The 10,983-nt window shown below is 37.0% G+C and overlaps 3 protein-coding genes and 1 long non-coding RNA gene across 9 annotated transcripts in view; all 4 read right to left on the minus strand.

The window, feature by feature from the left end:
• LOC100637325 (major vault protein-like) overlaps positions 1–10,983 on the minus strand; it is a 47,110-nt gene that overhangs the window by 8,240 nt on the left and 27,887 nt on the right. Inside the window, exon 12 of one of the 4 annotated variants that reach the window (XM_019993817.1) lies at positions 238–331. The exons of the other annotated variants lie outside the window; for them this stretch is intronic. Coding sequence (XP_019849376.1) covers positions 238–331 — 94 coding nt within the window. The remainder of the gene's footprint in view (positions 1–237; positions 332–10,983) is intronic. 4 annotated transcript variants of the gene reach the window in all.
• LOC109580542 (uncharacterized) lies at positions 2,310–4,010 on the minus strand. 2 transcript variants are annotated; one of them, XM_019993840.1, is made up of 6 exons: positions 3,883–4,010; positions 3,747–3,826; positions 3,575–3,703; positions 3,194–3,267; positions 2,855–2,909; positions 2,393–2,521 (listed from the first exon to the last, which is right to left on the minus strand). In XM_019993840.1, the coding sequence occupies exons 1-6, from the start codon at positions 3,977–3,979 to the stop codon at positions 2,486–2,488; spliced, it is 471 nt and encodes a 156-aa protein (XP_019849399.1). In that variant the 5' UTR covers positions 3,980–4,010; the 3' UTR covers positions 2,393–2,485. The 2 variants fall into 2 exon arrangements, with proteins under 2 accessions (XP_019849398.1, XP_019849399.1); XM_019993839.1 differs by lacking the exon at positions 3,194–3,267 and having other exon boundaries at positions 2,310–2,521; positions 3,883–4,009.
• On the minus strand, positions 4,864–10,884 carry LOC105316928 (major vault protein-like). Of its 2 annotated transcripts, none has more exons than XM_019993837.1 (14): positions 10,816–10,884; positions 10,663–10,743; positions 10,515–10,594; positions 9,338–9,397; positions 9,179–9,257; positions 8,584–8,726; positions 8,164–8,264; positions 7,153–7,243; positions 6,339–6,428; positions 6,172–6,217; positions 5,590–5,654; positions 5,385–5,465; positions 5,201–5,281; positions 4,864–5,093 (listed from the first exon to the last, which is right to left on the minus strand). In XM_019993837.1, exons 3-14 carry the CDS (start codon positions 10,548–10,550, stop codon positions 4,980–4,982), a joined length of 987 nt encoding a protein of 328 aa, XP_019849396.1. In that variant the 5' UTR covers positions 10,551–10,594; positions 10,663–10,743; positions 10,816–10,884; the 3' UTR covers positions 4,864–4,979. The 2 variants fall into 2 exon arrangements, with proteins under 2 accessions (XP_019849396.1, XP_019849395.1); XM_019993836.1 differs by having other exon boundaries at positions 10,663–10,759.
• LOC109580546 (uncharacterized) lies at positions 5,779–6,165 on the minus strand. The gene is made up of 2 exons (XR_002184275.1): positions 6,062–6,165; positions 5,779–6,018 (listed from the first exon to the last, which is right to left on the minus strand). It is a non-coding gene; the product is annotated as an uncharacterized LOC109580546 (long non-coding RNA).

Genomic DNA, 10,983 nt, shown 5'->3' on the forward strand with positions numbered 1-10,983 from the left:
TATATAGGTAGGAGGTGGCCTACTCTCCCCAAATACTTGATAGCCCTTCCAATGGTCATTTGTTCTTTAATGTGACCCCACTCTAAGCTGTGGTCTAAACAGTTGTATGTAATCTCAGAAGTTGACAAGCCAATCAATCCATACAAGCACTCACACCACTGCATGATATTAAATTTTGACATTATTATTGATGTAATGATGTTCATACTTTCATGAAAATTACTGACAAATACTAACCTCCTCTGTATATTCCCAATCTCAGTTCTAGGTATATAGTCAGTTGGTCCATGAATCATCCACCGGTCACCAGGGGTACGATGGACTTTACTACCTACATATAATGTACATATTAATATTACGAATGGAATGAGTGTCAATCCTTTGTTAATCATAACAGATTCTCTATATGTGATTGCCAATGATGCATGCCAAACTAACAGTCGTGAATTCTCCTCTTATTCCGCACACAGCAGTCCACTGCCAGGCCAAACACAGTATGTATGTAAATAGGGCCATAGGCCATTACTAACCATCTTCAGTAATGTCATCAAACTCCTCTTGAGCAGTGACAAGAAGAGCTTCATCAGATTCTAATAAAATAGCATCTTGTATCCCTCTCTCAAACTTCTAACCTACAACAAAGGAAAAAGAGAAAGAAAAGAATAACATGCATAAATGACATGACATGTGGACAAGAACACACACAGTCACATACAAAACAAACAGAATACACACATGCACATTCCCAAATAAAGGGCATACATACATACAGTACATGTATAACATATCAAATCCCTTTCTACCTTCATGTACAGTGACAATTATCACAATAAAATCAATATTTAATTACTATATTAAATCAGTTACCAGGATGAAGGAAGAATGTCTTGGGTCCTTTTCTCAGTTCCCTACAGCCAAGACGTGGTCTACCATCATCACCAAGAGGATTAACAACCACACAATACTGATGGTGGGATAAAACAGTCAACTGGACCTCATTCACTACCTCCTGTAGGATATATAGAAGTTATAGAGGGAGAAGGAGTATTTGATTAATACATTGTGTACATGCATGTTAGCCTGGCAAGGATTGTTTTGTGTACTTTTAACCTCAGTCTGAGGTTTGATTGCTGTTATTGCAATGTGTGTTTATAGTGGCTGTAAGGACATGCAGCCAGGGAGAGGGAGAGAATCTATGATCAAGCACAGGTGTATTCACTGTTATAACAACAACCCAAGGTATAATAGTAATGTGTTAAAGCTTGTGAAAAGTGTCCCACAGATACATGTACATGTGTATATATATCTAATTTGATACACATGGAAATACACATTGTATACAATAACAATCAACATACTAGATTTATATCTTTATACTATAATCCTCACCTCCTCATACACATCAGGTAGATAAGCTCCAATATCCCTCACCAACCACTCCTCACCAGTACAACGATAACTATTAATAATTATTAATTAACCAGTGGGTGTGGTTATTCTTACATTCCCTTAGCGTCAGTCAAGGCTTGACGAGCTCTAAGACAAACAGCATGACCCGGAGTTATTATAATAGGAGACACCATCTTTACTACTTGCTGAGGATAGAGAAAAGGAGATAACAGGATTGAATATGCAATGAACAGCTGCTGTTTAACAGCTTCTGGCAACACATTCCTCCAATTATTGAATACTTAATTAATAGGAGGAGATAATGATGCTAATGATGGAGTCATGTTATGGCACAAATTCTTTTTGTCTCTCCCTGGAAGCATGCAATCCTGGATGCTTCCATATGTAGATATGTAGTTTATGTACATTCCACATCATATGTACTCTTTCTATGTTCCATATCATTCCTTATTTTCTCAAGACTCAATTGCTCTCAAATCATCCATAGCTGAGCTTGCATGTAATGATACAAAAATGAAATGTACTCAACTATATACTCATGGGAAAATGAAAAAAGTCATGAATAAGGTAGCTCTTGCCAGTCTCAATGATTAATGTATATCCATACTATTTTCATGCAAGGGTAAAGTGTAACTATAGGAACACATGCAACTAGAAACATGTGTAACTAAGAATGAATATATGGGCCACTGAATATGGGGACACTGAAGAATACTGTGCCAAGGTGCATATACACAATACATGTAGCTATCAGATAGTAGCTGTATTACTATTGATGCTGACCTCTTCTGGTTTGGGTAAAGCCGGATTTACAATATGACGCTAGTCCTGACGTTATGTTGACGCAGAAGTTGAATCTGGTTCAACTTCAGCGTGAAGCATGCGTGAAAAGGTCAAATCGCCTACGCTTTTGATTAAAAATTGACGTTACATTGGCCTAGCGTCATATTGTAAATCCGGCTTAAGTAGGTCAATGGCCCTCTCAGCTGCCACTCATCCCCTGCCTTACGAGCTGGAGCAGTATCAGTCTCCTCCATATCAACCAGAGCACTCAAGTGTATCCCATGATCTGCTTTTATGGTTGGGAGACGCTTAATAGCACGAGAATAATCTAATGGAGAGAGAGAGAGAGAAAGGAGAGAACAGAGTGAAATACTCTTTTGTGTTGCATGCTATAATAAAATGTTGGTATAAATTCTAGTGATTGCAGACAAGATATTATTTTCATGATATCAAGTAGATTGTTTACAAACACTGTTGATAAACATACATGAAGTGTGAACTATGGACCTGCTGTAGGCTATAGCCATTAGTCTCCATGCAGTTAATAATCACATTAATATTGAATGATACATTGCAATGGAATAAATGAATTAGGAAATTAACAATGGGAGATAAAGTAGAGGGAAAGGGAGAGAGAAGGAGAATCATAATAGCAACCTACCAGTTGCACTGCCACTCTCAGGTAATCTCTCTCCAGAAAACAATGGGAAAGGATCCTAAAGAAAATGACAAGAACATTAACATTTATATTTAAGCAGCAAGCATTAGCTAATGATGTTATGCAGCTAATTACAAACAATGGCAGCACGTGTTGTGTTTATACACAAGGGTAATCAGGGGGAATTCCCTAACAACAGAGGTCAATGAATAGTAATGTAATTAAAGGCTTAGATAATAATGTTCCTGCCTAAAGTAGCAGTAATAATAAATATTTTAAAAGTAAATGCATGCCATTTAACAATAATTAATAATAGCTTTCACTGAATTTTCTTTAACTCACTGTGTCTCTTTCTTTGATATTTCATCATCTTTAGATCGTACCTGACTTGACAGTTCAGTAACTTTAACCATTGCCTGTACAATACAATACATGTTACATATATATATGTACATGTACAACCTTTAAATAAGTTATACTGTACAAGATGATTTATTGGTGAGAGTAATATTTAGCAAATTTTCCTATGGAAAGAAATTGGTGATTTCTTCATAGAAACACCAATCACCAATATTTATTCCTCACCAATAAATCATCTTGTATGGTAATACTACCTCACTCACAATATATGTACATGTACATGTACATTACAACCCTCATAAAATTAGCACTGTACATTAGGATGCCCCATATACATATACATATAGTATACCCTCCACTCACATCAGCTGTTGCCCGACAAGCCTCAGAGACCTCATCAGTTCTCGTTAAGAGTCTCTCCTGAAGATCCTCAACTCGTTTGTTCAATTTATTAGCTCCTCCTCCTGTACTGCCCCCTCCTTCTCTTAGATCCTATCAATAATCACTAATGAGTGAGTCATTAGTGTAGGCTCACCCTCTCCAGTTCATTGTTCTGGTACTCCAGTCTAGTGATGTCCTTCTTTAGGTTCTCCACTTGATCAAACAGCCGCCCGTCTGGTGATAGAGGGATAGAACGAGTGTATTTGCTGTTGGTATTACTTGTGTCTTACGTGATAGTATGAGCTCTTTGAAGCAGCTAGTCTCTTTGCTGTTCCTTTCTCTTAGTTTTCTCAGTATATACAACTTCCATGAATCACCGTCAGACATTTTGATTTTCAGCTGATTTTTACTTTAGTCAGTCACACCTTATAATGGGTGTGGTAGATAGTTGAAACTCTTTAATAACTGCTCTGGGCATGCGCAATTTGCAAATATAAAACAACCAGAAAAGTCAGGACTCAGGAGGAGATCATAGAGGAGATCGAGGTTGAAAAGCAAGCGGAGAAGGCAGCTTATCACGGTGGTATAACTGGCCTGAAAACGCAAGATGATTTTTTCTAGTCTATATAAAGGCGGAAACCATTGCACCAGACAAAAAAGAGTGCAGCGGCCCCCACCTTTATTAACTCTTACCACTTTTCTGACTACTAGAAATGGACAATAATACTATAAAGAACAAAGAAATCTGGCAAATAAGCCTCGATTTGCCGTGCACAGAAAACAGCTATTTAAGAAGCGCTCTTGTGATAGGAAGACTTCCCGGTGGCGATGTGCCTTCTAATCATCTTGGCGGTCTAGTTGTCCCAAGAAATGCTGTCTCCCAAAATTTCGTTGTCGGGAACTGAGAATTGAACTCCTTACATCTGTTATTGTTTTTATATTTCCCTATTTTTAAACTGTTGAAACTTCATTTTTGTCAAGTATAATTATCTTATTTAAATTCTGTGTGGTCATTCAAATTTAAAGATATCAATACTTCTCTTACTACTGCGCTTTTCATTCCACTTGGATCATAGATTATATATACGTATCTATGCTTGGATGATTGGATCACATTTGCGTGCTCCGTAAACTGCCATGCACATACCGGTAGCAATGTTATATGAAGGAGTTTACGGAACATTTCCATAACATTGTTCATTACTCTATTATCTATGACATTTCAAATTTTTTAAAAGTCCCGCCCACGTATATTATCATAATTTTGCATGTACAATAGAAAATAATATATAATATCTCTGAAAACTATATAAATCCAGCTAAAAATACTAATGACTAACACAAATAATAATAATAATAATATTAATATTCCTCCCCAAAGAGTTTTCTAAGGAGCATATGTCGTAGCATAGCCACCTGTCTGGTTCCCAATCATATTAATTGGAGTTTTACCATCAGTAATGAGAACAGACTGTATACCAAGACTCTGTAACAAACGAGCCTAGAGGAGTGGAAGAGGAGGAGATAAGAATCATTAGTAATCAATAGAAACTAATGTAAACCATACAAAACCAATGTGAACAAACATTGTATTACTGTATACTGTACCTTTGATTCTGGTCCAGCTTTAGCAATACGGGATATAGTCTGTTTACCCATAGAACTAACCAATGTACTGAACTTAGACACCTATTACAATAGATTGACATATAATAATACATTACTACATGTGATAACTAATAAATGATTTAAAATTGAAAGCACAATAGCAGCACAAATGATAATTATATACTTCAATGTTGCTGAGGTCTTTAGCTCTCTTTATTTGTAGTTCATTCTGTTCCCTCAAGAACTGAACCTCAGCCTCTTGCATCTGATCAGAGAATAGAAATACACATAAGAGAAGGAAACACACATGAAAGGTTTGTGTGTGTGTGTGTGTGTGTGTGTATGTGTGGAGAGGGGGATAACAGAGGAATGACAAGTGAGTGACTAACTTTAGTTTGACAAGTAAGTTCAGCCTCCATTTCAATTCTTGTTGCTTCTGCTTTTAATTTAGCCACTAAAGAGGACAAAGAAGGAAACATGACATTATCGTCATTCAAATATGTGAATTCATGCATGTACATAATGGGTCTACGGTGCCAGGGCAACACAGTTGGAAAGTGGCATGTGGACTAGTATAGCTGTATATTTCCCTAATCATAATGAAAGCTATTAGAAGTAAAATAGGCATCAGAAGTTTTGAAGTATAGTGATGACTCTTGTAATAACTATTCCGCGAAGTACTATACACAAGTATCAAATGTCTATGTGTGAAGTCTGTGTACCATTATCAAAGCTATTAGCCACAAAAAGTCTGTGGTGTACTCTTGCCAATACCCATTGTTTGATTTTGAAGTATAGTTGTGTCAAGTGGGCGCTGACTACAAAATATCATATAACTGATAACCAATCACTGGTCATTACCCTATAGGCTATAACTGTATTGTGATCTCTATTGTTGGCAATTAATACTAATTAGGTTGTTTGTTGTACAGCTACATGGAAACTACAGGTTAATACTGACTCTCACTTACATTCAATAGCACTTTGTCCTTCAATGAGAAGCCTCTCAGCTTGAGCCTACAATACACAAATAAAATAATAGAGAAATTATACTACCAAACACCAAACAGTGGTTGATAACTTGATATTCATACAATCTCATCATTGCATGTCATTTATACATGTACACTGTGATTACTTGTGCTTCTGCTTTAGCTTGTCCAGTGCTCTCAACAGCAGCTGCTACTGCTTGTAACTCTAACAACTCCTTCCTTGCCTCCTCTGCCTCCTATCAATAATAACACCATAACAAGAGTACATAATACAATAATGAAGATTATACTGTGGTGTCTGCTAATGTTTATAAACACCAACAGAAAACATCAAAGGGAATGCAAGAAAATGATGTAGAATGTGCATGTGTACTTTAATGGGAATAACCTAAAGTGGTGACATGTATAATATCTTTCATTATTCTTTGCTATGTTCATTATGGTAATGTATTATTATGGTATTATTATTGTGTATTGTTATCAGTGGCGTAGCTGAGGTAGGGCCTGAGGGGGCCTGGGCCCTACCATCAAAGTGGCCTTATAGTTATATTCATTGAAATTATAACCCAAAAAGATTATATTCATTGTTCTTACAATAACAAAAGGGGGTGGCTGATAACCACAGCTCTTTTTAAAGCTATATACAATGATAATTTCACTTTGATTTCGCTCAGCTTGCAGGAAAATGTCTCCATTTTGTTACGTAAAAGGGGTGTGGCCAAAATTGCAGTGCGCTTCACGTGCCATTTTGTCTCTTTCCCCTGCCGTCACCCAAGGTCCAGCTACGCCCCTGATTGTTATTAAAATGATGCATCATTATTATTATTGTGTATGCACATGTGTTCACTGATGGGATCGATGTGGTTTTTGCAATAAGATATTGAGACTTTGTGAAGATAACCATTATTATTATTTCGATTATGATCCTGCTAAACTTCCCCATGCTACATTATTAATTACCTTTTCATTTTGTAGTTTTTGTCTCTCTAGTTCTCCTTTTGCTTTTTGTTCAGTTCTCTGTGCCTCATGCTGTGCTGACCTCTCTATTGACCTGAGCATTGGTAACATTATAACAAGCAAATGTATCACAATTATGAAAGAAGTAAACTAGGAAGGAATAGCCAACTGATACAAATGAAATATCTGAAATACATGTACATGTAGTTCTATCAGTCAGGCTCAATTGTTACAATAATGTGCTGTGCATGGTCTTAAAGTGTAAGTGCAGTGATTTTTTAGGGTATTTATTTTATGGTCTTAATATGATTGCCTGACCATAACAATGTGTTCCAACTCCCATTGTCTAAAAAAAATTATTCACTGAGATATGAGCCTTCAAAGATGCACTTTTTGCTTCCTGCCAATTTACTTCCTGTCCGTGGGTGTGGCTAAACGTGACGTCATAAGAGGCATTGATGCAGATAACTCCATTCCTTTATAGGGGGAATAATCCTTTATTCTTATGCTTTGTAATGTAATAGCACTAATTTAAAGATTGGGATCATTAGCTTTCATTATTCTAAGAATGCAACTGCCAGAAAAAGACTCAAAATAGCAAATAAAATGATTCACTAAAGTGTAGTATTATGACTTTTTCTGGCAGTTGCATGCTTAGAATAATAAGGGTAAGTATAAACAGTGCATTGGATTTCAGTTACGATAGTAGCTGAACTCACACCACCAGGAGATAGTCTTTGCCAGGTGGTCAGGGTCTCCTGGTTATGATAGTGGTTACTATCATAACCAGGAGACAATTAGTCACTTCAAAAGCTGGCCATGCACAGGACATTATTGTAACAACAAGTCTAACTGATAGAACAATATTTCAGATATTTAATTTGTATCATTCCCAGGAGTTCTGTTATAACAAAGGACTGTATTAAGAGGACAGGTCCAAAACCATAACAGGGCTGGCAGAGTGGATAACACTATACATGTACTGTATGAATTGTAGATGAAGAGTGGACTCACTTTGTAGATATTTCAATTGCCATTTGCACAGATTTAGATAGAGAGTCCCTCATATGATGATCAATTGGTTCAATACTTTGAATATCAATATTAGTGATCACCTACACAATACAATTATATAATGATAATGATAATGACGAATAATACTATATAAGTAGGAGCATTTTGGGTTTAAGATATTATAAGTTGTGCTGTTCTATTGGTGTTTGGTAAATTCTGTGGGCGTTAAGCTTTTGTTATTACATGTACAGCAATCTAATTTATACTCTCGCTAAACCACAAACAACAATGCCATGTCTGCTTCTTAGGGCAATGAATATTATTATAAATGTACAGAAATAAATAATGTAATGCCCAATTGGCATACAATGACTACCATTGAGTCATGGTATAGTATACAATGTTAATACACCAACTCACCAGGTTATTAGCAGTAAATATCACTTCTTCATTAACTTCTCCATCAGCATTCTTACCAAACACAGCAGCAGTTATAATATCAGCTGAATGCTTGTGGAACTGTTCAAATGGTATGGAGGCTACTTTCCCTCTTACTTTACTAGCTGTGAAATAATAAGGAAGATACAGATTGAGATGTGTTAAATTGTGTTTGATGATGTACAAATGTAGGAAGGAGCTTGGGTTGATTAGCCTATTCACTGGGTTGCTGGTAAACTTGTGTTGTACTACTATATGCACATGCATGGTATAATAGTATCTATAATAGTATTTATATTTGTCAATACTATTGTACAAATAAAACACACAATACAATGCAAAACATATTACGAGGGGTCGATTCACTCTTGAGGTGGGTTTTCAATATGGCGCATTGCTTTTCATGCATTAGCGTCGTCATGACAGGAGTGCTGTTATAAACAAATGGGAGTATGCGTCAGAATAGAATTTTTTTTAATCTGACGCATTGATGCTTAATTGCTCCCATTTGTTTATACAAGTACTTCTAGTCGTGACGCTAGCGCAAGGATCATATTGAGAATCCAGCTTAACTCACCAACTTCTCTGCAAGCAAATCCAATGAAGTCTGGAACACTGAACAGCATAGCCTCACTCTCTGGGTTACCTCTCTCAACCTTAAGAGAAGAGAGGGGAAGGAGAGAAGAGAGGGAAAGAAGAGAACGAAGGGAATGACATAGTCCATGTGTGTCCTTACTCTGAATTCATTGTTCATTGATACAGCAATCTTAAGACGAGCATGATCTGATGTCTCTACCTATAGATAAAAGAAGAAGACCAACTAAGGAACAATACACTGCTATTTTATCAATTTAGTCTCGCTAGCCAGACTCTAATTTACCGAATAAGAACTGAGTCTGCCCATTAAATTTGTAAAAAATAAAAGAAGGAGGAGCTTTTTTGGACGTCATTAGCATAGATCAAATTTCAAAGTATAAAACCAGGAGCGCATGCGCTCAAGATAAAACTGCATTGCAAGGATTTATAAGCAGTTACTTCAAATCTACTACAACATCAGAGAAGAGTTATAAATATAACTAAGTTAGAAACAGCGAATTGAGTGAATAGCATCTTGGTCGCAACTGAGCTCGTATAGATCTAATAGATATCTCTCTGGCTGAGTGGCTGTAGCTCATATGACAGAAACAAGACAACATGGATAGGCCGTTACCCTGCTTCGTCTCTAATTATGACTGCACTACAGCTGCGTGCTCCCTCTCTCGGACTACAGAATACGAAGACGGCTCTGGTCCCGACGGCTCTTCTTTGTACTGTGAACCTGCAATCAGCGAGACAGCGGGAGACCTGCATAGGAGCTCGCTAGTCACTGGAGTAGCTGCTACAGCAAAAGAACAACCGGAGAAGAGTCAACTAGTCACTGGAAGAATTGAACACAAGACCCTGCACCACAGGCCATCAACAACTGCTCAGAAAACTTGACTTGGACCACAGCTCAAACTGCATGCATAACTGAATGTTTTATTTTGTAAGAAATCTTTATTTGTGTTACTATTGTGTGATTTTTGTAAGAAAATACAGACTACAGTGCTTAATACCACTTCTATAATAATGATAATTTGATGTGTAGATTAGCTATGATTTTAAATGATAATTTAAATTGACACTTCACAATTCAGCATGCCACGATTAAACTGAACTGAGCTGAGCATCATCAGATCATGGAAGTATTGTTCCAGCAGTAGAGCACACAAGCACATGTGACAAGAACTCCCTTTTGACTGATAAAAAATGCAATCCAAAAGGTCAATTAGTTGTTGCGAGAGAATGTTTTTTATAGCTCTTGTTTGTTGTGTGTTTATTAGTGGTTTATCATTAAAAGGAGGAATATGTAAATGCTAAGAGGGAGCACTTACTGTAATATGATCAGATATGAAATCAGGACCAAGCATGAGACAAATAGTCTTCAAGGCATTCTCCTTCTTTGGTTTACCAGCTGAAAATAACAATAAAGAGACAACACCCTCCCCTAGCTGTCCCCTTTCCTCCCCCTCTCTCCCTCACCACTCAAACTGAGGACATTAAAGTTCTCATGTGGATCCAGTACTACAAGATCAGGACCAAACACAACCCGGGCTGTCTTCTCTATATAATTGTACACCTAAAGTCAGTGTTGTGTTGCATAGGCAGATGTATCAGTATCATAAGTAGACTCACTTGAACTGCACAGTTACTGGGGCACCTGTAAGTAACTACACGAGTCTTGTCACGTTTCTATAAAGAAAGAGAGCAAGAAGAGAGAGGGAAAAGAGAACATTGACTGAAGATTCTGTTATTATAAGCATACTCATGTGTGTGTGTGTGAGAGAGAGAGAGAGTGTGTGT

The sequence above is a fragment of the Amphimedon queenslandica genome, unplaced genomic scaffold (genome assembly GCF_000090795.2).
Source record: "Amphimedon queenslandica unplaced genomic scaffold, v1.1 AMPQUscaffold_13487, whole genome shotgun sequence".
In the NCBI taxonomy this organism is placed as follows: domain Eukaryota; kingdom Metazoa; phylum Porifera; class Demospongiae; order Haplosclerida; family Niphatidae; genus Amphimedon; species Amphimedon queenslandica.